Source organism: Falco punctatus (genome assembly GCF_963210335.1).
Source record: "Falco punctatus genome assembly, chromosome: 7".
Lineage (NCBI taxonomy): Eukaryota > Metazoa > Chordata > Aves > Falconiformes > Falconidae > Falco > Falco punctatus.
The window spans coordinates 58,717,118-58,745,064 of record NC_137587.1 but is presented as its reverse complement, the minus strand read 5'-3'; the positions used below and the strand labels follow the sequence as shown (position 1 = coordinate 58,745,064).

At 40.5% G+C, this 27,947-nt stretch overlaps 1 protein-coding gene across 4 annotated transcripts; it reads right to left on the bottom strand.

The window, feature by feature from the left end:
- Positions 1–299: 299 nt before the first annotated feature.
- SPPL2A (signal peptide peptidase like 2A) lies at positions 300–27,664 on the bottom strand. 4 transcript variants are annotated; one of them, XM_080394713.1, is made up of 17 exons: positions 27,470–27,664; positions 23,763–23,882; positions 22,372–22,554; positions 21,475–21,564; positions 17,981–18,114; positions 15,662–15,813; positions 13,407–13,503; positions 11,968–12,069; positions 10,629–10,710; positions 10,258–10,332; positions 9,512–9,568; positions 9,305–9,358; positions 8,777–8,876; positions 7,844–7,921; positions 7,351–7,511; positions 5,192–5,225; positions 300–616 (listed from the first exon to the last, which is right to left on the bottom strand). In XM_080394713.1, the coding sequence occupies exons 1-17, from the start codon at positions 27,521–27,523 to the stop codon at positions 585–587; spliced, it is 1,605 nt and encodes a 534-aa protein (XP_080250839.1). In that variant the 5' UTR covers positions 27,524–27,664; the 3' UTR covers positions 300–584. The 4 variants fall into 4 exon arrangements, with proteins under 4 accessions (XP_080250839.1, XP_080250838.1, XP_080250841.1 ...); XM_080394712.1 differs by lacking the exon at positions 5,192–5,225; XM_080394715.1 differs by lacking the exon at positions 9,305–9,358 and having other exon boundaries at positions 27,470–27,663.
- Positions 27,665–27,947: the final 283 nt, after the last annotated feature.

The window sequence follows — 27,947 nt, the reverse complement described above, 5'->3', positions numbered from 1 at the left end:
TCAGAACCCCAAGCTACATTTGCCCTCTTCTCTATTTTACGGCTTACAATGTACGTAGACTAACATACACACAGTTTATTCAGTTACTTTTAGTAATGGAACTACAGTTTCATTCTTTAGTTGGTACAGTTACATTATTATCCATCTTTACATTCAAGATCTGGAAAGAAATCCTACAAAGGGTACTGTACTTCTTAAAAAAATGAATAATCAAAATCAAGAAAACATTTAATGCATCAAATTGATATGGGCAAGCGTTTTTTATAAAAATACACTGTATAGAAACACATTTGGAAAACTGCATAGAAAATATCTTTTATTTATATCGAAATAAGGCACAGTTTTACTAGCTATGGTTTGGCTGTAAAAATGCAAGTCTCTTTTGATAACTTTTCTGGTTTTAACAATATTTTCCATAAAAATATAGGAGCTGGAGTAAAAAATCCTTTTACTGAGTGAGAAATATTGTGAAGTTTCACCAAATTTACTGTAATTTATTTGTAGAAAAATTGAATACTATTTTAAATCAGGATCCTACGTGTTATTGTCCTCCAGGCTGTTCACTGGCTGATGCTGTGCTTTCTTCATTTCCTGTGTAATCCAGGTGCTCCATCATCTAAATGGAGGGAAGAAAAAAAAAAAAAAAAAAAAAGAGCAATAGCTTCTTACAAAGAAATACTGCTTTTCCCCCACTGCTCCAAAGTATTTGTTAGCTAAGAGGAATATAATTAAACATGTGTTAGAGTGCATTTTAGCAGCATACAGGTAAGAAATCCTTTATAGATCAGAAAAGTATTCAAGCCAACTAATCAAAGCTCTCTTAGCTAATGCTTTCCACTACAAGAGCATCCTCCAACCAAGGATTCAAGTCCTCTACAAGAAATTAAACTTGTAAGTCAAAAGTGTCTCAATTATTAAATACAGGAAAAAAACCCAAACCACCTGATTGGGGTTAAGCAAATTTTTCAAAAACATGGTTTGTAGAACCAGAAACAGGCCCTAGGATCCTACCCAACATTTACAGGTAGCAAACAATAGCTTGAATTCTCTTCTCGAGTAGCTTTCTCTTTTCACGACTGTAAAGGCTAGCTATAGTACAGTTAAGTTTTTACTAACTATTGCCAACATCTCTTTGTAAATTTTCATTTTATTGTAAAAACGATAAAGGAAATTGAATTGTAAAGTCTGCAACAGAAGAAAATCTAAACCAAATTACTATATAGACTGATTATACTTTCCGATTAATGTAACTGATTAGGTCACCTGAATAACACAAGACAACGTTGCACTTTTCCTGACTAAAAAGCAGCCTGTTTCCCTACCCACCGCTGTACTGCTAGAGGGCAACCAGGGCAACACAGGCTCCTGTCTCCTCCGCAGGACAAGGCACTAAATAAATTACAGAGGTAACATGCACATTTGTTAGCATGGCAAACTGAGACCCATCGGTTTGAAGGCTTCAGACTTAAAGCGTGATTAACAAGAGCCCAAGGATTGGACTGTTTCCATAGCTGACAACCACAGACAGAAGGTACAGAAGCAGTAAAACTAATGCTGAAAGACAATGTGTCAAGGAGCTCACATGCCTAGCGTGGCAGGATTATTAGGACAAGGGCACAATGCTTTCAGTGTCAAAAGGTAGAAAACCTTACATCTGTTCCTCCATACCAGCACATCCTGCCTAACAGTAAGAGAGCTCCCTGTCTTGGTGTAAAACAGCTTTCCACATGACAGAGGACATGATTGCATTCTTGTCTAACTAGCACCCGCTGGAGGATCCTTGTCAAGACAAAGCTAGGCTCTGGCACTGTTCTGTCATATGCACTTTAGCGTGGTATAATTCCCTGTATAGGGCAAAGAGAGCAGTTCCATTAACTTCTCTCTTCTTTTCTAGCTGTGACCCACCTCTGTGCCATACCTTCTCTTATGCCAACAGAATTGTTTCATTGCAGGTGTACAAACATGTCCTATTAAAAGCAGGTTTGCTTAAACAAGCCGTTTCCCAGTCCAGACACAACAACATGCTGTGCAGGAAGGTGAGATGACAGTTCCAAGGCAGAAACAAGTCACTGGGACTTGGGTAAGGCTTAGAAGAGCCTAATGGCCACAATATATAGATCTGACAAACTAGGGACGATCCTTCACATCCTTCATGTGTCAGAATTAAGACAGTAAGAATTAAGGCATTGCCAATACACCCAAGAACTGAGTTACAGCAATAGCACACGCTCAATCCAGTAGCAAATACCAGGCTCCTCTGCTAATGACAGTGTTGCATTCACTTCAGAATATCTAGAACTTTCCCTGCACTGTGACCAAAAACCCACATCAAAAGTCACCAAAAGCAAAACACTCCCTACAATTATAAAAGTCAAACTGTCATTTTGAATGAGGATTGAAGTTTTGTTTCTGGCAAAAAAACCACCCACACCCCCGCAGTACCACATTACATCAAATAATGCCATTATCTTCCTCCATCCTAGAGAGGATCATCTAACAGCTAACAGAGAAGGTAGTGTGGGGAAGCATTTTTGTAAAGTGTTTCCCTCCTAAATCAACAAGATGCTTCCAGAAGGAAGGAGTTAACACTATGGGATATGCTGAATTGTAGCACAGAGTCAAAGATTCTTCTCTTAATCCTACAGCAAGGTAAGTAGAACAAAATGTATTTATGTTGGAGATGCCCCCTGTATTTAAAGCCTCTGCTTAATATATCAAACTTTTAAGTTCACTTTAAAACCAAAAGGGCGTTTGGGTTTTTTTGATGCACATAAATGTACATCAAAAAAGCAAAAAAAAAAAGCAAGCCACCCCACCCCCATTTTAATGTCTCCACCATATAGAAGAAGAGTAGCCCACAACTTGAAGTCAGGGACAACAGATGCCTTTCTAAAAATGTAAGATTGCATTAAGCAGCTTTTTCCAAAAGTATTTCTGTTGTAGGTTCTCTCAGGACAACTTCATCCTCAAAGACTCAGCAGAAACTGCACGAATCTTGTTGACAACAGCAGTGAGATGAAGGCACCATGCTAAAATCCCAGACAAAGGTGTCGTTTCAAGCCTCAAAAAAGCCAAAGCAATTAGATCATACATTGTGGAGAGCTAACAAACATTTATAAAGTGGAAGAGATTCAGAAGATTTTCTTCCACATCTGAATTCCTGACAGGTTTTAACGGGTGGGGTGGGCGGTGTCAAGAGAGGTTAAACATAAATGTATTTTAATTAAAGCCATCTCCTAACACCGTGAACTATCAAAAACCAAAAAACGCAACCAACCCCCTCCATAAACCAAACACCAAGCCAAACCAGAAGCTGCAATATCAAACTCCTACCTGTAAAAGAGTACATAGTACCTACGCACAACACTTGCCTGCAAGATTCACTCTGATGTCGCATTCGCATAATTCTTAACAATTTCTAGCGATAATTAATTTGCAAGTAACTACAAGTGTGATTTCAAATTACAGTACTAAACAGCACATGCATGCTGTGTAATATGCCGATGATAAATCTGTTGATTATTATTTCAAAGAGAGATAAGAAAGCTTGCTAAACCCTTCAAAACTGACAGTCTGAAAAGTTGCAAGACTATGCCACCTGGGAAACTTCAAAGTTGCATTAGTCCACTAGATTTTTCATTATATTACTGATGATTTCATAGATTTTCCTGCTATAAAAACTAAATAATATTTTTTCATTAAATCAATATCTGGGAAAAAAGTATCAAATTAGTTTATCATGCAGACACACGAGGACTATAAGCAATCCAGAAGACTTAGAAAAACCTTTATTACACACTTCACAGCAGCAATACTGCGCATTTCGTGGCAAGAAAGTAGGTGTGTTACTCCCTCAATAAATCTCTGCGCTTCAGTGAATAGTTACAATGTTTTTTGTAACTTACTACACCTCAAGACTACTCCACAAAAAAGCTACACACAGTATAACTAGAATTTAAGACCGCATCATTATGCAGAAACATCAATACTCTCAGTTAAGAATCATGCGACCTCAGAGCTATCTTAGGGAGTCAAGTATTTTCTGTATGTATAAAGTAGAAATTGAAAAACTGACTTTACAATCCTATCCAAGAACTTGAGTGCACACAGCAGGACAGAAGAATTTTAAATTATAAAAATACAGTCTGGCCATCTGATTTTAATTTGCGCTCAACCCCTCCCACTTCCTAACCTCTTCTTGGCTTTGTATCTAATTTCCTTATTATTAAGGCTTTCTAATGAGACTTACATTGTTAAAGTACTCTTTATTAGAAGAAAGAGGCTAATGAGAAAAGTACTTTTCAGTTCACCGTCAGAGTTCACCATCTCAAATTGTCTTCAGTGTATAGGGCAGACAAGCTATGCTTTATAAACAGATGTGTCACTCCAGACTGCTGACTAAATATAATTCAAGATTATATAATTCAAGATTTAAATGCTTAAATTTTGTACAAAGCTGAAATTTTAAAGCTTGCATTGCTTCCTCCATGCTGTGCTTAAGACAGCAGACAGTTAAAATAAATACTGTCAGTGTTCGCAGCCGTGAACTATAGCCTAGTATGGTTAAACCTTCTTGCTGCAGTCTAGAAGTTGTGTAGCAGCAAGACCACAAAAGCTGGTCTGGATCTTTGCTCCCTATCCCACTGCAAGCACTGCAGACAGTACAGGATAAAGTATACTGCCGACTAACAAGATGATAGAGAGACTGTAGACATGATTAGTAAAGGCAAATTATAATGCTGAACATTGTAACAGAGGACAACAAAATCAGTGTCTAGCACTAAGCAGGTTTTCATGTCAATGCAGAGACACAGAAAAATTAAGTGAAGGACCTCCATATAGGAAACAGTAGCTGAACTAACACCAATTCTAAATATTTGAAGACACTCCTAGGGATTGGGGAAATTACAGAGTAGAGAGGCATACAAAGCCTGCCTTCAGGCTTAGGAATCTGGCTCCTTTGGTACTTTATATAAATTTTCCTGCATTCCTTTAAAGAAAGAAAAACACCCAACACCTAAACATAAAACCAGATTTATAGCTTGTCTTCACTTCTACCATCTTCTATCAGATTACTCGGGAAAATTAAAGAAGATAGATGCAAAAAAGAATGAAAAGAGGAAGCACAGGGAAAAAAAAGAAACCATAAGATGATTAATAAAGTTGCATTAAAAGAAGGCCATAATCACACCTTGTAGCAAAGGCGTCCTGGGGGAGTCCGATACCTAAATAAAATTCATTCCATTATTAAAAGCATATACAACAAAAATCAGAAAACCCCAAAACTCAAAAAAGCTAACTAATGGACTATAAACAAACAGCACCATTCATGAAGTTTAGTTACATGATACACACACCGCACATGCTCTTGTACCCCTGTTCTTAGGGGGCTTTGCTCTAACAAGTCTGCAAAGTTTCCCATGAAAACAAAGCAAACCTCTACAGAAGTCTGGTCACCCTTGTCAATGGGGCAGCTCTGCTCCGTACCAAGTTACCACTGCTGCAGCAAAAAATAGCTTTCTGTCACCTTTCTATATATTTCCTTCTCAGAATGAGCACTCAAAGCTGGAGATTTCAGCTCTGGGGTTGTGTGGGTTGTCTGGGTGGGGGAGTTGCGTGTTTGTAAGTTTAATAAGGCCAGTTCACAATACAGCTTTATATGAGGAGGACAACACATGAGAAAGATCAACACTGCAGCGTTCTGAGAGTGCAACTTGAGTAACACCCTCTGGAAAAAAAATATAGAAAATGTTCTTCAGAAAGTTGTAGAAAAACAGGAGTTAGTAAAGTTACACAGAGGTGTTCAATCATAGACAACTCTAACTCAGGGTGGTGGAAATCAAGATCTTAAATTGTGCCAGAAATTAAGTCATCTGACCTCAAAACAAGCTGAAGTTCAGAGCAGTTTTAATCCTTCCAGAAAGCAGTTGAAAGGACATGAAATAACTACTATGGCAACATAATTCTTCCAAGTATGAGTTTTGCTATGAAAAGTGCAAGAAATTGTTGTCACTAACGAGAGTTGCCAGATTTACTTAGGCCAATCTTACTCAGAACTCAAGTGAGGAAAATAAATTGCAAAGCTTTTTTTCCCCCTCTGCAACCGACCCAGAGTTACTGGTCTTCATATTTGTCACACTGTTTATGTTAGAATTAATTAATTAGAATAGCAAACAATCACCAATTTATACAGAAATGCCTGGTAAGCCAAATTCATTCTGATCTACAAAGAAAGATTTGTAGTCACTGGACCTATCACAGGAGAAGTTGTTTTGTAGACAAAAAGACAGGGTATCTAGCTAAAGCTGAAGATTCCCTCAGTAATTTCATACGTAGCCAAGCTCCAGCTGAAGCAGGTGTAGGATGTTAGTTAGAGCAACAAAAGGTAGTGTTTAGCTGATAATACCATAGTATTAGCTGCATGGCTGCAGTTTTACATTTACAAGAATTACCACTTCCATTGATGCACTTAAACCTTGCAACCCAGAAGCTGAAGCAGCAGGAGCTGCTTCTTTCCACCAACAACTTCACATCACCCATCTCCCCCCGGCAACAGACTATCCATCCTCTGAGCTGAGCTCAGTGCAGCCTAGATGCAGGTGATAGTTTCTGAATTCAAACAATATTGGACTTTAGGTCTCAAAAAAAAGAATAATTCAGGGTATTAGTGAGACTGGTCTGCCTGCTGATACACACCAGCTCACAAGGGCATGCTCGGTTACTCTACAGCAAGTCAGATCAGGGAGAATGTGCCCATGTCAGAGGCAGACCACTGGTTAGATTTTAAAGACTGTGATGCCTGGGTAGCGCTAGGGATAACCAAAGGGGAAATGTGGAATACCCAAGGCAATGCACACAGTGTGCGCTGTGACAGAAAACAGTATATAACCACCCAGCCGCTTCGTTGCCGAGTGCTCCATATAATCCTGACGATCCAGAGCAGCAGTGATGCATGGAACGTTTCTGAAATTCTAACTGATCACCAACTTTTTTTGAACTGTTTCTTAATGCTGGTGTAGGGCAGGCTGGAATCTGCACGCTTAGTTCAGTGACTCATATCATACCACATCAAGATGATAGTTGAGAAGTGTTAAAACATAAAAAAAACATTTCAAAGAAAATAGAACAAGTTTTAAATAAAAGTTTTCCCCATGAGTACTGAACCTTAAGCTTTGTCAGCTACTAAGGGTTGTTGGTTTTTTTAAGAGTAAAAACTATTTTTCCTTATTAGTTCCAGAAGATAACATAAAGACTAGTAAAAATTGGATTGTGGGTGATATATTACCAAGTACTTAGAGAAGCATATACTCAAAGGAATTAACAACAAAATACTCAAGGCATCCAGCCTACCTGGTAACTGCTTCCCTTCCAAAATTTCTTCATCTCTTTGCGCCGCCAAGCAACAAGCGAGCTAGTTATGAGTGTACATGGTACAAGATAGAGAAGGGCAGGTTGTCCCATCTTCATTAATGCCAGAACAATGAAAGTCAGCACCATACCGATGGCATAAGCTATAAAAAGATATTTATACATCAATCAGGAATGGGTGAATTTTTAAATCAGCATCACTCATTCAGTAAGCCAGAATTACTATTTTTTTAAAGTAGTATCTTGTTAATATAATTGAAGAAGAGAAGGACAATACGTTGCTCTGTATTTGCAAGCTTTCTCAAAGCAACTGACTACCATAAAGAATACTCGCCTTAAGTAAGGGCAGGCACATTAAAAAGATGATAAAGAGATTCTTGACAACACCAAACCTTTACCTGAAGAAAACCATCTAGCCCTGCCATTGAAAAACAGCTACCATGAAGATTAACAATGCTGAAGTACTGTGATTTACCTATTGTGCAGGAAATGAAGTATACAGAAGATGAACTTGTTTGAACATCAAATCTTCGACAATAGGCAACCAGAAGCCCTGTAAGGAAAAAAAAAAAAATAAAAAAGGACTAATGAAATGTTTACCCATGATTTTTTTCCCTCTCCAATCCTCCAAATCAAAGCAGAATAAAAAGAATTTATAATAAGAATTCCCATTACTGTATGTTATCTCCTTCCCATTTATCTCTGGAAAGCCAAGAAGCAGTTTAAGAAATCCTACAGTAAGTCTTAAAAATGAAAACCCTAAGGGAAATATAAGCCAAGTGAGCTTGGTATTAAAAGGTTTTGGTTTTTTAAGCAAGTTAATTACATCATGCTATTTTGAATTTTCTGATACAGAGGAGCAATAACCTAGTTTTAATACTTTTCTTCAATAGGATTTTTATGTTAGCTCTTAATCAGCAATTTTGCCTGCACGCTGTTCACAAGATGGTGCTTTGTGCCTGACTTAAGTAATTTGCTCAAGACTCCAACTACGGCAAAATTCAGCTCTTCTGGGAAAGATGGAAAAACTTGATAATATATTTTCCGTTACCTCACCTCTAATTAGGTAGTCTAGGATACAAAAATACCATGAAGTCACAGGATACTTGCTTTCTGTGAGATTTCAGTGAGATTTAATTAATACTGACAACTGGATTTCTCTCTGGGATTTGCATTTACACAATACAGTGCAACAGAAAAACAAAAACCCTTCACTATTTAAGTGTTCTGTAACATACTAAACCTTCTTACATTGTGGCTTTTGTTGTACCCTGCATTGATACATCAAGGCAAACTGCTGCATTTTATTTTGTAATTACTTTGTAGAATAAACTCTAATATAAGTCAGTCATGAATCAAGCCCAAAATATTTAATTGTAAGTTACAATTGCCAAAAACATTTGCTCACCTGGGACAATAATGTCTCCAAAACCCAACAATGAAAATGGCATGTCACACAGTGTCGATGCAGAGTATTCAAGTCTAGGCACTCTAATAACCACAGGTAACTGTAAAACAGTATTTCAAAAGCCCACATAAATCTAATCTAAATCATCCTGGTGTTTTGGGGTTTTTTTTTGTTTGTTCATTTGCTTAAATTAATAAACAGTTTAAACGTAATTTGTTTATTGTTATGAAGAACTTCAAAATAGGTAGAACCTAAAGTAAAAACCAGAAGCCAACATAGCAAGTAGATAAAGCTTAAGGTAAGATGGAATTTCAGATTTATAAATATGCACACACCAAAACAAAAAGTTAGAACAACATTTAACCATATAATGGGAATAAAAAGTCTGGATTATTAACCTAACTATAGAGTATTGATCAATGATATCCAGGCCCTGAAGAGAAATTTGGACAGTTAGGATTTCCCCAAAAGAATAGTCTTTTCAGAGGGAATCATTTAAAAATCCAGTATCTGAAATACAATCCTTACTTTCTCATGGGGAGCTGAGCGTTCAGCAGGGACTTCCACCAAGTTTCCATCATTCTAGGATCAAACCCAAGTCAAAAGGTATTTAATACTTAAAAGAAAATAGCAGAAGCTGGCTATATTTTGTGAGAAAGTTATGCCAAAAAGCACGCTATGAATTAGCTACACAGTGTATTTTTATGTTGCACATATTATAACAACTGTTCATACCTTTTCACTGTTTCCAAAAGGACCAGCTGCAACTTCAACCATTATACTTGCCCCATTCTGAAATTAAGGTTATTTTTCAAAAGTTAGTGGGTTAATATACTAAAACATTCATACGACATTCACAAAAACTGCTTGAACCTCATTGTACAATTCAGGATTGGAAAATTCCTGAATGTTGAAATGAATGCACTAGTATTGTACATTATTATACAACACCGTTTTGCATTAAATGCACGTAGTCCAGCCTAGAATAACTGTTTAAAAAAAATAAACTAAAAAAAGCAACAAATCCATTAGATGTAGCTGGACGTTTAGACAGAACAGCATCAGCTTTTTCTGCCATTAGCTTTGTGCTTCTAATTAAAAGAAGGTACACTTGCATACAGTTCATACTATATTGCAAATGAGCACTGCAGAAAGTAGTAGAGCACGTTCCAATATACATATGTTAAAAGCAAAAGGAAGAAAACTGGAGGACAGTAATTTCTCATCATCATCCTGTCACACAGTTGGGTACTGCTTACTTTTGGCCACGTGATTACTGAAAACTTATGGCACCTACACAAGCATTATGCTCTACAACCCATACACGATGAAAATTTAGGCCACGGCTGTCTTAAACAGGGAAAAAGTCAGACAGCATTTCTGCATTGAAAATACTGAAAACACTGATCCCTTAGACAAAAATACTCCCCCACAATGACCAGACAATATTTTTTGTTTTATTTTAAAATTCACAGACATACCTTTGTAATAAATGGTGTTATGAAAACAAAAAACACATCATATAGAAGGAGAAGGCCTAGAAGTATCACACAGGACTGGCAAAAAAAGAAGAAAGTATTACCATCGGTTTTCAAGGATTGTATAGCGAGATTCTGGTATAAAAAAATAATAAAAACAAGAAACTCATCCTCACCCCACCCCCACCCGCCACCGTGTTTTTATTCTAGCATAACATTTAGAACAAGATTCATTTATTTTAAAACTTATTAAAAACTGTAAAGATTTCTTATTTAATATATATAATCTTGAGTATTGAAAACCTACTTCCTGACACTGAACTTACAGATTCATGGCATTAGAATACTTTCTTAAAGTAAGTAACTTACAGTACCTTAAAGTTGGGCATTTTCAGTGTTTTAATAAAGTTTAAGCAGAAAGCAACTCCCAAAATATCTTGCAAAATCCAAGCCCACCTAAAAATAAGAATACATTTTTACACATTGTTCAAATTACTGCTGGGATCTAAGTGTAATGATTTTAGATTTTGCTGGAAATAGCAAGATGGCAAAACAGACTGGAAAGCAAAAAATTAGTTTTTAGGAAGTACTGCAACCAAACCCACAAAAATACTAGTATCAGGACAGTCAATTTACACTAGTCTGATCATAAATAGGTAACTGTGCTGGTTTTGGCTGGGATAGAGCTAGCTGTCTCCATAGTTGCTAGCATGGGGTGATGTTTTGGATTTGTGCTGGAAACAGCGTCGACAGTGCAGACGGTTTAGCTCCTGCTGAGCAGTGCTTGCACAGAGCCAAAGCCTCCTCCGCCTCTCGCACCCGCCCCAGTGAGCAGCCTGGGGGGCACAAGAAGCTGGGAGGGGACACAGCCGGGACAGCTGACCCCAGCTGAGCCAAGGGATATGCCGGCCTGCATGACGTCATGCTCAGCACATAAAGCTGAGGGACGTTTGGAGTGACGGCGTTTTATCTTCTCAAATCACTGTTGCATGTGATGGAGCCGGGCTTTCCCGTGGATGGCTGAACACCCGCCCGCCCGCGGGAAGAGGTGAACGAATTCCTTGTTTCACTTTGCTTGTGTGTGCAGCTTCTGCTTTACCTATTACTCTGCCTTTACCTCAAGCCGTGAGTTTTCTCAGGTTCACCTTTCCCCTTCTCCCCCCAGCTGAGCAGGGGGGAGTGAGCGAGCGGCTGTGGTGCTCAGTCGCTGGCTGGGGTTAAACCACAACACCGTTACTCATCAGTGTACCATAGAGAAAATGAGTTGAACAGAGGCCATAACAGGGCCTTGGTGCTCACTTGTAGGACTACTCACTTGATTGGAAGCCCTACTTAATATCTGGCTCAAGATGCTACTTAGGATTGGACTATATTTGTGGGCCTGTGCTTCCACTGGACCAGAGGAAGCACAGGTCCTATAATCCCTATGCTATTTTTGCACTATTTTTTTTTTTTGTAACAATCATTAGCGATCAAGCTAGGTCTTCCACATATTCATATTTTTTTGTACCTTCAAATTACTACACAGTTCATTTGTATAGCTTTGTTCTCTATTATCCCACGTTTGTTAAGCTTCATAAATACTTTCATGACTTTTTTTTTTAAATCGGCACTGGCGTTTAGAAGGATGCTATGCTCCTGAATTAGTTATACAATGGGAAGTTCATTAACAACAATTTATATTACTCTTTTAAGTCAGAATGCATCACTTACCTATCTTCATTTCGAAACACTGCCCAGACGACAGCTGCTGCTATGCAGAATACAGCAAGAAAAATAAGCCTCACTTCAATGTTTTTGTTGCAACATGCAATCCTAAAAGAAAGGAATTAAAATTACAAAAAAAAAAAAAAAGAACCTGTGACAGTCAAAACACATGCCTGTACTGTCCTTAAGCTGACAAGATGTTCTCATCCCGAGAGCTTCTTTGCCTGTTTGTTCCATGCACACCCAGGTGGCATTATTCTTGCAGCTGCAGTACCAGTCCTTCTGTGGGCTGCCTTAGAAACATGCCTACAGAGAGTAAGCCAAGCTGGGCTTTGATGGACAGTCCTCATTTTAGCCAACACATCCAGGGAAGGCAGCAAGCAAATTAATTTATTTAATCCATTTCTGTCATATAACAAATGTGCCAACAGAACTACATCGCTGAGGGACAGCTGCATCTTAATTGCAGAAAAGGGGAAGAGTGGGGGAAAATATAATCAATTTCAGGACACATAATACAAGAGTAAAAGTGGAGTAATATGTATTGCAAAATTGTGAGCCAATCTGTTTCCACTGCCTACTCAATTTTCTGGGACAATTCTTGAACTGATGTTATCTGACAGAAGTAATGCTGTCCTGCACCTTCTGCAAAACCTGCTGTCTTTTCTACCCGATGGGCTACTGGATCACCTGGCACTAACGTCCTGTACTAAGTAACATGCAAACACAATCATAGGCTTACAAGCATTGCTGTTTTGGGGAAAAGAACCATCTGTGGCATTAATAATTTGGGTTTTTTAAAGGGAAAACACAGGGGAGGAAAACAGGGACATTCCCATACTCACCAATACCTGCAGGATATTTAATTTGGAGTAGTAAGAAGCAGCTATCTGTACACTGATAACACACTACCTGAGTTAGGACCGTAACCACTAACTTCAGAGGGCACAAGCAATACGTTGCCTTCACAAGAAAAAGTTAAAACTTGGTCTGTCACAGGTACAGTACAGATTAACATGAGGAAAAAGAACCTCTATTGCCTCTAGCATGGTACTAGCTCAAAACAGAAACAAATGTGCAGGATGCACCCTTCCAGAATTCCTTGATGAACAAAGCGAGCACACCCTACAATCAATCAGAATTTTCATAAAACCAAGCTCAGACAGCCAAGCAGAGCCTTTCAAGCTTGATTATAGCAATGCTTTCAAATAAAGGTAATACAACGAATCTCCCACAATGCTATTTTAACTGTTGATTACGCTACATACACCTTTAATACATAATTAAAAGAGCTTGTAATTTTCTCTTTTAACAATCCCACGCACTAAACTATACAGGAAACAATTTGTCAAACTGTCGTATTTTCACACTACCTTGAGTAGCAAGCAACCAGAAGATACCCAGAAGAAACTTTACATTTATACTAATTGAAAGGTGTACAATACCTGCACTGCCCAAATGGTATTTCTGCTATTAACGCCGCAAGACAGTTGTATAGACTCATTGCAGATGCCAAGCAGAAGACTGATATTATAACATACACTAAATAAAAAGAATGAAAGATGGGAATCAGTGACAAAATGCAACAAAATAGTGAACAGGAATCAAACACAACAATGTACATTGGATACAAACTGTTAGCAGTTATAGCACGACTTGATACCAGTCATGGGAGACCCTAGTCAGCTGATTACAGAAAGTGCTGAATTCTGAGCATCTCTGCCATGACAAGTTCTCATCAAGCAAAGACTTGAGCTTTGAAATTTTTGAATTTAAAATTTTTTTTAATTATTTTTCCTCACGTTTCTTTAAGAAGAAATAGGTCATCTGTTACAGCTTTCACATACTGTTACTTGGTTATGGCTAAAACCAAAGTGCTATTTTACAACTACCAGCTTCCTCAATTTCTGTTAATATCCCTCACTTCAAATTCTAACTTGAATCACTTTGTCTGCTTATGCATAAAAGTTTCACCGTCCCCAAGACCTAATTAATGCTTTAGGTGGCATTTTGAGATACTAAAGATCCCATGCCTTCTAAAAATGTCTATATAGCTAGGAACCACCTGGTTAAGAAAAAACTCTGTATTCCATTTTCTAACTTACATATTGTGTATTCTAACTTATGGTAAGCACCCTGAGATGTGGACAAACAACAAGACCCGTTGTTTGCTACTTGGGGTTCCTTTTGGTTTTGGTAGTGAAGGTCTGGCTAGAGAGCAATTGTGGAAAGTCTATAAGGAATAAGCAATATATATAAGCACTTGTGAAAGTCTATAAGGAGACTACTGAAAAAAACAGGCAAGAAAGGTGGATTTTATAGTTGTAACCAGGATCGTGTACCATTATGAGCTGTTAAGCCCCCAACAGGCAAAACAAGAAGTTTTGCACCACAGATTCTTCTGAAGTCAGCAAGAAATCAGCTGTTTCAATAATCTCAATTTTTGAGGCAACAACGGAGTATTAACAATGTCTGAATAATTGCAAAAAGAGGTACAGAGAGCTCCATCACAGACCGCAGCTTTTCAACTGGCTTTATGCTGGAAACATTCCCTCCCTAGTACTTCAGTTACAGCATCAATACTAGGACTTGCATTCACACACACAGTAGTGACATACTGAAGTGGGTGGGTTTTGGTTGCTTGGGTTTAGTTCAGTACAGATTCTTTCTCCTGCGACAGCATGTCATACCATGGTAACAGCTTCTTTACCTCTAAATTTCATACATGTCTGCTCCAAAGTGCACAGAACTAAGGGTTCTCAGCACAAGGCTATTACATATTTCCTTTGAACTATTCACGTTTCTTCCTCCCCCCAATTTGTTACTCCTCTCCGTTTCTCAATAGAGGCCTCTTTCTTTACTTCTTTCTACATCTCACCTGAAACATCTCAGAGCAAACAGGAAACATTTTTAACCTGAACCTTTAGATCGCATTAAGAGCTTCATCAGTCTTATAGTGGGGCAGGTGTAGTAAAGGTAGTATTACCCATAGCAAGGTAACAAAAGCTAAACAAAAATCAGAAGTCAGGATGGTAGAGGTTTCTTTTGCAGAAAAAAAGAGCTTAACTGATAACAAATCTCTGGGAAAGAGTGAATTTAGGAAGCTTCAGAATGAAAGTTAAATTGTTTGTACTAAAAAGCATAATTTAAAACAGTGTACCTTTTCTGGTTGCATGAATTGAAGGGCAGGGGGACGTAAAAATCAACAAACAGTTTGGAAATTATATTCTAGCGGAATTGTATAATTCAAGAACTTTGCTTATTGCTAGAATGCTTGAGTTTATTCCATTATGGTAATGCCAATTTGCCTGGTGCTTTAATTAGGGTGCTGCAACCACTAACTCAATGTCAACATCACAATACTGAACAAAAGCTTTCACTCTAAAACACTAAGTTATCAGTGCCACCTCCCAAGAACATCAACATACAGCATTACTTTTTTTTTTATTAGTTGCTAGTCATCTCTCCTTGACATCACTTCATTCAGAATAAGGACTGTCAAGGCAGCCTTTGTAAGAGAGCAGAAGAAAGCTTCTCTTTTTTTAAATAGCAACTAAATCTTTTCAACTCTCAACTCATACACAGAGGGAACAATTTAAAATATTACACTGGTTTTCATTTAGAAGTCTAGCTTTTCAGACTTAGACACCCAATAAGATCATGCAGGAAAAGTGAAATGAGATCATCCATTGTTTCTTACCTAACCATTTGTAGAAGAAATAAAGTAAGACCAGCATGACACAACAGATGACAACAAACAAGATAACTGTTACAGGGGTGAAAGTAACATTTTCTTCCTTCTTCCGTCTTGTTTCTCTCTCCCCAGGACTTGCTATTGCTTTCAAATTCTCACTGTTTTAAGAAAACAACAAACGCATTAAACTCAGACGACGGATTAAAAAAACATTTTACTGACCCAAATTGTTGGTCATAAAGCATTTAGACTGACAGCATTTTAGTCTAATCCTTCATACCATTAAAAAGACTTTAAAGTACAGAAAGATTGTATGCTTATTGTTTGAGTTTCTCTCCATTTTTTAATGGAGATACGCACTTCTAACCTAGCATAGGTCACAAGGAAAAGATTCTTCACTGCCTTCCTTTCCAATTGTGTGGTGACTGCCAACTTTAAGGAGTGACCTCAACCAAAACACTGCTCCATGTGAGGAAAACTAGTCCGATATCAGAACTCTTAAACCCCTTTTCAGGTTGCACATCTAATAGTTGACTCTATTAGCACATCATCTCTGACTATAGGATTCCTTGGACTAAAGATAGTCAACTGATAAATACACCTGTGATAAATCGAAATCACAGGTATTACACAGTTTCAAAACCTCAACTACCAACACTACATGTCTGCAAACCCCATTCATGTTAGTAGAATGAAGCTAGCTAAGTACTAGTTCTTTTACCCTTACACCTCGTAATTACAGAGTAAATGAAAGAGGGAGGGTGTAACTGGGGATTTTTGCTGGGAGTAAGATTTCTGTGCATACATACTCCATATTTATACCTCACTATGCAAAATAAGGAGACTTAAATTGTTGTCTGTTCTTTGAGCACATAGACCTTCTACTCTTCAGTTACAGACGCTAGTGCAACTTGCCCATCAGATAGCATGTTCCTGACAAATCCCAGAACCTACCTACAAAATGCTGAATTCAGCACTGAAACAGCTACCTACAAAAGGGAAAAACCCACAGGAATAAGGCACTTTGTTGGATGAATCACCTTCTCAGAGGACATGCTTTGAATAAGCAGCTTTAAAAAAAAGCAGCTCATTCTCAATTTATGAAAGTGCACTTTAACAAGTTTAATGTAATTAAATCTAGGTATTTTTCAATATGGGAGACAGCATCACATTTTATTTTAGCGTTTAGTGCAGCCACACCCTATAGCACTGCAGGGTGAAAAAGAAGCATAATCAAAGCAAACTTAAAAAAAAAAAAAAAGACAAAAAGGACACACAGGCTGCTACTCCCCTCCCCCCTGCTTAATCTCTTTAAAAATCACTAGATTTGCATAACTAGTGGGAAAGATTAAGCTGTTGTTATCACATACAATCCACTACCTGTTGTTCTGGGGAGAAAAGCACCAGAACACTGCTGAGAACAGGAAGTCCTAGGCAGCTATGCACAGTGGTCCATTTAGCATCCACAGACATCCAAGAAACACTGCAGAGTAACACCATGCTCTCAAAGGCCAGCTATACCCAGTTTAACCCCAGACTAAAACCAGGTCCGTGCATCGAGCGTGCTTCACCTCACTAAAAGCTGCACATCCCTCAAGCATGGAGCAGAAAGCCCTACTACTCTTTTTCCTGCATTTGCCACATTCTACACTTCCACTCCCTCCCCTTCCCTGCCCAGGGACTGCTGCTGCCTCCTTGACCTTTCCTAGTCCTAGAGCTGCTATTGCCCCCGCTCCGTTGCTCCACCAGATAACACAGAAAGCTGAAGCAGATAAGCCTGGTTGGACTTTAACTACCTGGAGCCACCCAGACACAATCCAACAGCCTTCCCCAGTACCCCTAGTGACAGAAGTGCGGTGCAGAGACATCCCGGAGGGTGCTGCACAGCCAGCTGGGATGAAGCAGTTGCACACATCCCTGTCAATGCAGACACTACATTCAACTACAAACGTACCTCTTGGATCACTGGATTTTAAAGGTGTCATTAAAATACCTACTTTCATCATGGATATTGGAGTATTATGGTGCTAGTTATAGCGTATTTGGTAATCTGTCAACATGTTAACTCATTCCTCCTCCCAAGAGCAGCATTAGCGCTCAGGGACTTTTTACAATCAACTACTCAAGGTTCCTCAAAGACCTACAGTGATTATTCACAGACTGCAGTGCTCAAGCATTTCATGGCAAAGCAGCTAATTGTACCTAGGTCTTCTAATTTTTTAACTACCAACCTAAAAGAATATAATTTCTCACCAATCATATCAACAGTTTTCACAAAGTTTATAGTCTACGTATTTTAAGCAGTTCTGTTTAAAAAAAACTTACAGTTCTGCTACTCCGCTCCAGTAGCCTCCTAGCGCCACTGTAAACACAGCAATCAGGAAGATGACAACCATACTGCAATCAAACTCCGGCAAAGGTGGTGAATACAGAGTCACATTAACTTCATTTCCCAGCGTCTGAAATATAACATACAAGGTGATTCATAAAGGACAACAAAGAAATTATGCATCTTATTGGAAAACAAGTGATATATCACAATTTCCTGCTCTTAACCTACACAATGCTGACAGCAAGTTTTCAACCTACTGTACAAAACCCATGTATTTGCCTTGGTCATTGTAATAAAGCAATGCCTTCCATACTATCTTTCAAGATGGTCAGGTTTGAAAACAACCCTATTACTACTGCTGTAGTATCCGTTGGTTTCCACAAGGCAAAATGGTACTACTTTGCATTTTTTCAACACTTCTGAGCAGCTGTGCCTCTAGCCCAAATGCTTCTCATCCCCCAAATATATCAAGTTCTATCAGAGATGTCTGCTCTGCAGGAAAGCATATCTGAGTCAATCAATTTGCAACACAAACTCACAGGTCCACTGTGACACCAGCAGAGGTCTACCTCTAGCTTGTGAAACCACAAAACATGCAGCTCGGATACGGGCGTGATGCTTCAGACAGGACACAGTGAAAACTGTCAGAAAGTTACTTACTCACAGCTTTACATGAACATGATTGGAGATGGATTCAAAGGGGGAAAAAAAAGCAATTTCACTCCACTGAAAAAATTCAAGACCATGGTAAAAAAAATCCGCTGAAGGACACTGAAGAAGATGGGAGGGAACATGGTGACATAACTGATACCAAATCGGACAAAAATCTTGAAAGCAAAAAAAAAAAAAATGCTGCCATCTGACTGAAAGGTGAGATTTAAGAAACAAGGAATACGATTTGACAGGAAATGGAAGGTGGCAGGGAAGAAAGGTTTGCTGTTGTAATCCAAGTCAGTCAAAGCACGTGAAGCAATCCTGCAGTGACTACTGATCGGTACTGAGCAGATATATACTTCAGAGATGCAGCAGAACAACAGATTTGTCAACAGCCTGCACGTACAATAAAAGCAGGAGAGGAGATGAACATGCCAGGCAGGTCTGGCTACAGGAAGCTCAAACTGGCAGCGGAGAGAGTGAAGGGGAAGCCAAGTAGTGTAGTGGAATACACTGGCCATATGTGAAGAAAGCTGATTCATTTTAGCATCTGAATTACCTAATTACAGATATTAACCCTACTGCAGGCTGAAGAACTAAAAATCATTCTTCTGCCTGAAGTTACAGAAGTTCAGAAAACCAGAAAAGTAAATTCTAGTGAAACATTGCAGTTGTACAAAGTGGAACATAACATTAGATAAAGGCAAAAAAACCTCTACTCAAATTACAGCATCATTTATGTAAAAAAAAACCCAAAAACACCAAACCACAAAACCCCAAACAAACAAAAACCCAGACACCAAAAAAAAGCACCAAAACTCCAAGAAATCTAAAGGCTTATACATTTTTTTTAGTCTTCAATTCCAACATAACTTAATCCAGTTTTTCCTTTAAGTTTCATAAATCTTATAAAGTATAATTCACATTAGAATCTAGAGTGATTGTTTCCTTTTGTTCCTGTTCTGCTCTTCACTAAAAACTTGCAAAGTCTCAACTTCCACCACAGGGAGCACTAGAATCAAACACGCTGCATCAGATAACAACTCCCCAGGAGAGCTGTCTGCCTACTAGAAGATTCATAATACTCTTGGTATTGCTATCAAGACTTATAACACACCTGACACGAATGGTGAAGGCTAGTAGAGATGAAGTCATCTAAGAAGAAGTAGAAGGAATGTTCATACAAACTAGCTACCCCCAGACTGGTGCTGTCCCTCTCTCCTAAACAGGAGGGGTAGTTTAGAAGCCTTGAAGAGTTAAAACAGAAACACAACTGTAGTAGGAAGAGTAAAATGGCTGCCAGCTTATAAGCAGCACGCACCATTCAAAACAACAGCTGCCAGTGACATGACAGAAGCTTTGGCAAAAATTACATCAGACCTAGGAAAGGACCACTTGTACTCTAGGCTGTGTTCCTCACTACTTTTATGAGGGCAGCCTCATTATAAGATAAAAACTAATTCTTTGGCTCAACAGCATTATGAGACATCATCCAGCACGCTAATCTACTAGCAAAGTTACTTTGGTGAATTACTACAGCTATACAGAAGTGGTGCTACACAACACCACCCCAAGCAGGACTAGGCAATAAAGTGGTACAGAGAAGATTCAGAACAAATCAGGGGTCTAACCTTGCCCTAGTTCCCTTCCATATTAGTGGGGTATATCTTAAAACCACTCAACTACGCGAAAAACACTTGTTTGTCTTGAAGGAACAAATCTGAAGACAGAGGACAACCCAACCCAAAACACAGTATTCATCAAAACTATGGAAACCGAGAACTGTCATCATAAACCTTCAGTCATGTCAATGCTTGGCAAAAACCAGTCTTTAACGAGAACAGTAAACAACCAAAGTCCTATATATCTAGGCATGGTTTCAGTTTGCATACTTACCTAAGACAACCTCCCATGGCAGCTCTGAAGATTAAGAGCAGAAATGGTGAAGTGAGCTTGTAAATTCAATCCAAGAAGCTAAAACTACGCAGGTTAGCGCTAGCCTCTGCTATTCACAGAAAAGCGTGCAGCACAACTCCTGCCTAGCAAAGCTATTTAACACCAGATAAAAAAAACTCAACAAAAAAACAATAGAAAAAGCCACACGGAAGAAAAGATACTGTTTTCCTTAAAACCCTCTGCAAGAGTCTGTATCCTGATATTACAGGTCAAGGAAAACAAACTCCAAATACCCCAAACACAAAACCCCCTGCTTATCAAGCACAGGAGATACCACAATCACAGCATTTTAATGACACACACTTGGCATCTCACCATGAACTCGGCAGCAGCAACTCGAACTGCACTGCCTAACTGCTCTGTAGCAGATGCCGTCATGCTATATAAGGAGCGAGCTCATCATCTGGCAAAAATTACAACCACCCTCACATCTTCCTCAAGATCCAACCTGACAAGGTACAGCTTGCCTGAAAGATATCATGCCAGTAGGCACAAGCTCAGCTATCCTAGCTACTGTGCTAAAGGAACAGCCCTCTCGGGCTATAGCTCTTGATGTGTGTCAGGCACCTTCAATCGTATACAAGTCTACTGGAAGGCTGCTTATCTTGTTCAGCAAGAAGACTCCTAAGATTACTGCCCCTCCAGTCAGGTATTGTGTTTCCCATTCTTAGAGTTTAATTAATCATTCTCTCAAATTAACCTAAACTAGGAAGACTAGTACTTCCATGACTTAATATCTATCCTCTTCTGTGAAACTGGAAGCAGTATCTAAGTACATTCAAATCAGGCAGACATCCATAGCTGACCTGAAATGATTTTATTTGTTCAAAAACCTAAGTTTATACAAACCATAACACGCTGAAGTTATATTACTTACCAGCTGCATATCTACTATGTCACTGTATCTTATAAGAGCAACCGGAAGAGTCACATCTTCAAAATCAGTCTTGTTATCTGAAAGAGGAGACTAAAAGGGAAAGTGTCAGTGCTAAGTATGTTAAGCCTATTTGTAATGCAGGTTAGATCCCTAAAAGGGGATTGTCCTTTAGATTTCAATGTACTGGGGGGGGGGGGAGCTCAATCATCACCTTTTGCAAAAGGTTAAGACAGATGTAATTACATCAAAACAGACAATACTACCAACACATCTGGATTCATAAAATTCTCATGTTTTTATAGTGCTACAAAGGATACTCAAAACTCTGGTTTTATTCTCTACATTTTTAAGACAAGAGTAACTTTCCTGGATAATCACACAAATTCACAAACTGCAAACATTTTTACATACATGTTACAGCTGCAATTGAGAACCAAAAAGCAACAGAAGTATATGCAAGGATCTCTCAAAAAGCCTTTTTTCTTTTATTTCCAGTTTTAGATTACATTTTCCTATCTTATTTTTGTCACACATGCCTACAACAAGGTCACCTAGGGTTACAGGGAGTTCAGAGTACACTACTTTTAGGGAATGATAAAGACAAGCATTTGCATTCAGAAACATGACTAAAAATACGATTCAGCTGTAGATACTTCTAGATGCCATAACACAGCACTGCACACAGCTATCTCAGAATGACCCTCTCAGTCTCAGGAACAGCAGTCGTGCCAGCACAGTGCTCTGTGGGGAAGGTTAATGACTCGTGCTGGAATCCCACCCATCACCAGCATCCTCTGCTTTTGGGGTTTCTCTCAGCTAACCCTGCACAACACTGCATCGGACCAAACAGGTAAGACGCTATTTCAGTACAGAAGAAAACTTCAGGTTGTAACTTACCAGCCTAGGCTTACTGGCAATCAACAGCATTTTAGCACCCAATCTTTGTGCAATTCTTGCTTTCTCCAAGAAAGTGCAGTTTCCTCTCATCACTACAACTGCTTTGTCCTTCATTAAGCCAGAAGGAACTTCAGAAGAACTGCAGAGTACCGTAGAAGTCAGGTTTTCCAGAGTTCTGAAAGTCTGCAGAGAGAAGAGGAAGAAAAGATACGTGATGGAAGTAGGAAATTTGATATTGCAAACTAATCTAGAAGGCTACAGAACTATGCCTCCCAACTTGAAATTTGCCAGAAAGAGGTATAACAGAAAGGAATCAGTAATTCAGGAACATAAAATCAGAGCAGCAGTTTCTGCAGCCTGCAGTACTGAGGGGCATTTAGAGCAGCATATAGCTGAAATATATGGCTGCTTCTAAATGCAATTTCACAGCAGTTGTTGCTGTAATTTAAACATAAGAAACTTGTTATATAGGAAAATCACTGCTTGTAGTTCTGTGGAATCCAGTGTACTCTCTGTGATATTCCCAGGCTTCACAAACCAAAAAAAGTACTGACAGATACACCATAACCAGAGTTCTGAAGCCTGGTAACATATTACTTACTACACGAGAACTAGAAAAAACTATTTCTATCCTTACTTCAAAGTTCAATTTCATATTGACAATCATTTTAAAATTACTGTCAGCTTTCTTTAGCCAGTCAAGACATCCCAGTGGCCAAAGTAGCACAGCAAAGTTGTTTGGGGCAGACAAGTGATTTTTACTGTTCCAACACTGAGTTAACATGTTAATGAGCCACAGTAGAAAAGGGAGAGAAGAGTGGCTTGATCTCTTCAAAACACGAAGTATTTCCTGTTTATAGGAAGAGCACCTAAAAAAATGTTTCTGCCTCACACCCCAGTTTGGCTCAATGAAACACACTCAGAACATAGAGCATGATGCTACATGCCAGGTAATCTCCTATTTCACTGCATGTTTTCAAGACAATTACACAGAAGATCAAACTGATGAACCAATATAAGAAAACTGTTTCAAAATTTTACAACATTTTTGTAAACAAATGAACAGAAGCTTTACTCATAAATCTGAAACCTAGACATACTGATGACACCGGAAGAAAAAAAAATTACATCAGATGAATATGTAAACGTATTTAATATGGGTTCTAAGCACACAGCGAGTATCACCTTTGTAAGCTTTAGAAGCTGGATTTTTAAAACACAGAAAATGTCACTGTAGTTTTTTTGGGGGAGATGGAGAACAACATGACCCAAAAAGGTAAATATTCAACATAGCACCTATTTAACTCAAAAGTTTGAAGACCAGTTATAGTTGACCCAAATTCATAATGGCATTCTCATCTTCTTAGAAAGTACGGTTATAAACTACTTACAGCATTGTCCAGGCTCTTTGGAAGAGATACCCAACTAGAATTGTAAATTATGCAATAATCCTTTGTTACGGGAGGTATGCCACTTCCAGAAGCATGCAGGATCCCCTCATCTGCAGTTACCTGCAATAAACCAGGGTGTTCAGTATATAGACATTCCTGTAAAAAGTTATTAGAAAGAGAAAGAGCTGTTCAGAGAAAAGGAATATTCAAATAATTACTTTATATAATGACCGATACCGTGAGAGATAGGTAACTTGAGAGCAAGATGGAAAACTAGCAAGAACCTAGCCACTGTATAATGCTGCTTATCCTCACTTCAAATATAATGTATTTGTTACATGTACAGTTCATGTCACCAAGTAAAATACGATCAAGAAACCCAAGCAAATGATTGCATATTCTGTGTCCTGTACTTTCCAAAAAGTCTAAAATTAAAAAGCAACTAAAACAGTACATGGAAAAGTAGATTAAAGTCCTTCCCTCCTCACAGATTCTAGGACTTCTCCTACTAATTATGGTATTATGTGGCAATTCCTAGATTATTTTTTTTTTATCAAATAACTGTAAACACAATAAGATCAACTAGTGTGCCACTTAAAGAACTTGCGTAGTTGAGGAAATACTTTGGTCTATTAAGATTACTCTCAGAGTCCCTCATGTAATATGACTTCTGTTATTTACTAATACACATGAATTTTAAAACTTCCAGCAATTTTAGGGATATATACTTTTCCCCAAGCATTAAGGTATCTAAGTGGATAAATCATAAAAGGATTAGATGCAGCTACAGCTCCAAAGTAATGAAAACAAGCATAATTTGTACCTCAAAGAAGTGTCATCTTAAGAAAACTGGGACATGATCTCATTTACATTGTTTTTCTTGAGAGAGAAATTGACCTCAGTATCAAGAAGTATCAACAGATTTAAAAAAAAAATTAAATCCTGTTGTAAAATTCCAGGCTTGTCTGAAAGAACACTGAGATACTAAGCTAGAAGTAGGCATGGGTAAGGTGGAGGGAAGCCCAAATATTTGTCAGATACACAGCGCTAATCATTAACAGTGCTACAGAGGCATTTCTCCTCAGGCTAGCATTATCAGTATTCTGCAGCGAGAACTAGAGAGAAAAGAAAAACATGCAATGATATTGTTCCAGAGGTTTATGTTTGCCTGGTTTGAATAGCAAAAAACCTTCTTCAGAGGAATCCATTATATTGGCCATAGCACACGAACATCTGCTAGGAGAACTGTGTCAAAGGGCCTGAGCACATTAACTGTTTAACATATAACAGTTCTTTAGCTGTCAGCTAATGTAAGTTGATCCATGATTTATGATCAGCCTTCCCTCTTAAGTGCACTCACCTAAAAGCACAAGCTAATGGCAAATTAAAAGCAATAAAGACTTCCAGCAGGTGCAAACCCCAGATGTTTCCATCCATTAAAAGCTCTTTCTGCTTCACAAAGTAGAATAAGTGTTTTCTGGGTTCCAGGAAATCAAGTGTTAATGTTACACAACCATAAGTCTACCTAGAAGTAATTGCTTGCTTATTTGATACTCAAGGTTTTTTTGGCAAGCTTCCCTTCTCTGGGGATGCATCAGGGAACACAATTCTTGCTCACAAGGTCAGGGGAGGGAAGACCAGAGGACAACACTTACACTCACATATCCATTGCTGAGCTCTAAAGACAGCATTTAGAAGTCAAAAACGAAGAGAAGCGCTACATGCTACACCTTGTTTGGAACACCCCCACTGAAATCCTGTTGCATGCTGCTGAACTTTTATTTTCCTAATTGCTTCACTATCCTTCTTTCACAACAGAAAAGGGCTACTAGTGTGGGTACATGGCCTTGCAGTCAGCTGCGCCACCGAACAGCACAAACCAAATCCTACTCTCAGTATATGTGCAAATTAAAAATTTCTCACTGAGCACATATTCAGTCTTGGTACTTAAGTATAAGAGTAAGAGTGTGTCCACAAAACTGCTCCCGAGAAGATTACCTTGCTTCCATAGGCTCACTTGCTCCAGCATAAAATTGTTCCCACATGGGGCAGAGGCCTGACAGCTGTCCTTAGCTAAAGGAGCACAATCACCTTTCACTTCAGGTTCAGACAATTCCCAGTGGCCCCCCACCTTTAAACAAGTTTCTTCCTATTTCTGACAGGTGGTTCCTTCCTCTACCACCTTTACACTTTTATTGTATAATTTCTTGACTTTGAGAGAGAGGACGATATCTCACGCTCTCTCTTAATCCTCCTTCTTCCCAACAGGTCCCTGTCACTGCCAGGATATGAGCTTAGGCTGGCTGTTGAGCTTTGGAGTGCACAGGTAACCCCACCACGCAGAATACTCCAAGTTATATGAACCAGTGGACACAGAGACCAAACCAAGCCTACGTTTACAATATCCATCACAGTTCGCACCTAGGTAAGACATACAAGAAATTTAAAAGCACAAGGAGAGGGTATTTTGTACGTAGCAAGTAACTACATAAATTTCACAGAAATGTAAAAAAGGTAGGAAAAAGCTAGCCATAAACAGAACAAGTATAATTTCATAGTTCAGCCAGTGGCCCCATCACACATACAAACCACCCCTCCCTCACTCCCCCTGGGCACTGCAACCCCAGGGAACTGGTGCCCACGCTCAGAGACCAGCACCGGTCCCCAGCTGAACACCACCTACTGCCTTCCCAAGCGCTGAGTCCCCATGTCATTAATCTCAGGATGCTGTTCTCAGGCTGAATGACCTGGTCGCCACCGCTACAACTGCATTTGTAGAGCAAAGGAGGGGGCAGGACACAGGGCATGGAGTCTTCCAGGAGGGCAGGAGAAGCCCCTTGTCAGCAGCAATAAACCACGGGGCTAAGGAGCAAAGCCACTCCTCAGGAAAGCCCAAGGCAACTCTAAGGACAGATATGTGGGATTCGCAGGCATGGAGGGAGCCCTTCGCAGAGAGACACAAGCTACTTCACCCGAAGGCATTCTCAAGGCACTAACAAACCGCGCTGTGCACCTGCTGCTGAGCTAATCCAACGGTGGCTCCCTCCGCAGGGAAGTGCTCTGTATCCTGCCTTACCAACACGAGGTAAAAGTTACAGTAAAAACAAGCTACCAGCCAACAAGAATGCAGCTTAGTGGATCGGCATTTCATACAGATGCGTCCTTCATACTGCCTAAACAGATTACAGAGATTTCCAGCTTCCCCATTTGGCTGTTCCATGAGGCGGAGAGCAATCTCCCCCGTTCCCATGGCGACGAACACCGTGTGCGGGCCGAGCCCGGGAAGGGCTCCCGCAGCGCAGCCCGAACGGCTCGGGCCGAGGCCCGGCCGCGCACACGCCCCAGCCCCCCTGCCCCTCGGCGCTCCAACCCGAACGGCTCCACACACGGCACCGGGGCTCGTCACCCAAACCCACCGCTCGCCCGCAGCCCGGCCCGCGCCCCCAGCCCGGGGAGCCCAGGGGCCTGGCGGGGGGCCCAGCCACCCCGGAGACGCCTGAGGCGGGGGCGCAGGAGGCGGGAGCTCCGTGGACCGTGCCCGCGGCGGCCGGGGCCCTCCAGGGGACGGCTCCAGAAGCCAGGCGGCGAGAGAAAGTCCCTCAGCCCGCAGAGACGGGGCAGCGATGGGCGGCCCGGCCGGCCCCACCGCCACCCGCGGCCCAGGCCCGCCCGGCGGCCGGGCCCCAGCGCCGCCTGCGGCCCCTTACCGGCAGCAGCAGCAGCGCCCACAGCGCGGCCCAGAGCAGCCCGGCGGCCCTCATCGTCCTCAGCCGCCGCCGCCCGCTCGGGAAGGGCCTGGGCCGGGCCGGGGCTCCTCGCACCCGCCGCGCAGCCTTTCTCCGCCGCCGGCTGCCGGCGCGGCGCCACTTCCTCTTCCGCCCGCCGCGGCGACGGGGGCGGCTGCTGCCGGCGCGGCCCCCGGAGCGTCCCCGCCCCCCCCGTCCGCCGCGGGGCGGCGCCGGCGGGCGAGTGCCCGGGCGCGCTGGCCGGGAGAGCTGGGGCCGGCCCTCGCCCCGCCCGCCCGGGTAGGAGCCGTCCCCGCCGTGCTGAGGGTGATGGGCGGCTGCCGGCCCGGCGGGCTTGCGGCTCGGCCGCGTCCAGACGCGCAGGTCTGGGGGTCTGGGGGCTGAACGGTACCCGACACCCCCCCGGCACGGGAAACGCGAGGGGCGGTGGGGGGTGCCC

Bases quoted from the DNA above. Each gene is read 5' to 3' on its own strand.
- SPPL2A (XM_080394712.1), bottom strand. From the start codon at position 27,523: ATGAGGGCCGCCGGGCTGCTCTGGGCCGCGCTGTGGGCGCTGCTGCTG. The intron at 23,883-27,469 runs GTAAGGGGCCGC...GGTTTATTGCAG, and splicing joins GGGCGCTGCTGCTGCTGCCG to GTAACTGCAGATGAGGGGAT. The intron at 7,922-8,776 runs GTGAGCAAATGT...TTTTCCTTACAG, and splicing joins TGGAGACATTATTGTCCCAG to GGCTTCTGGTTGCCTATTGT.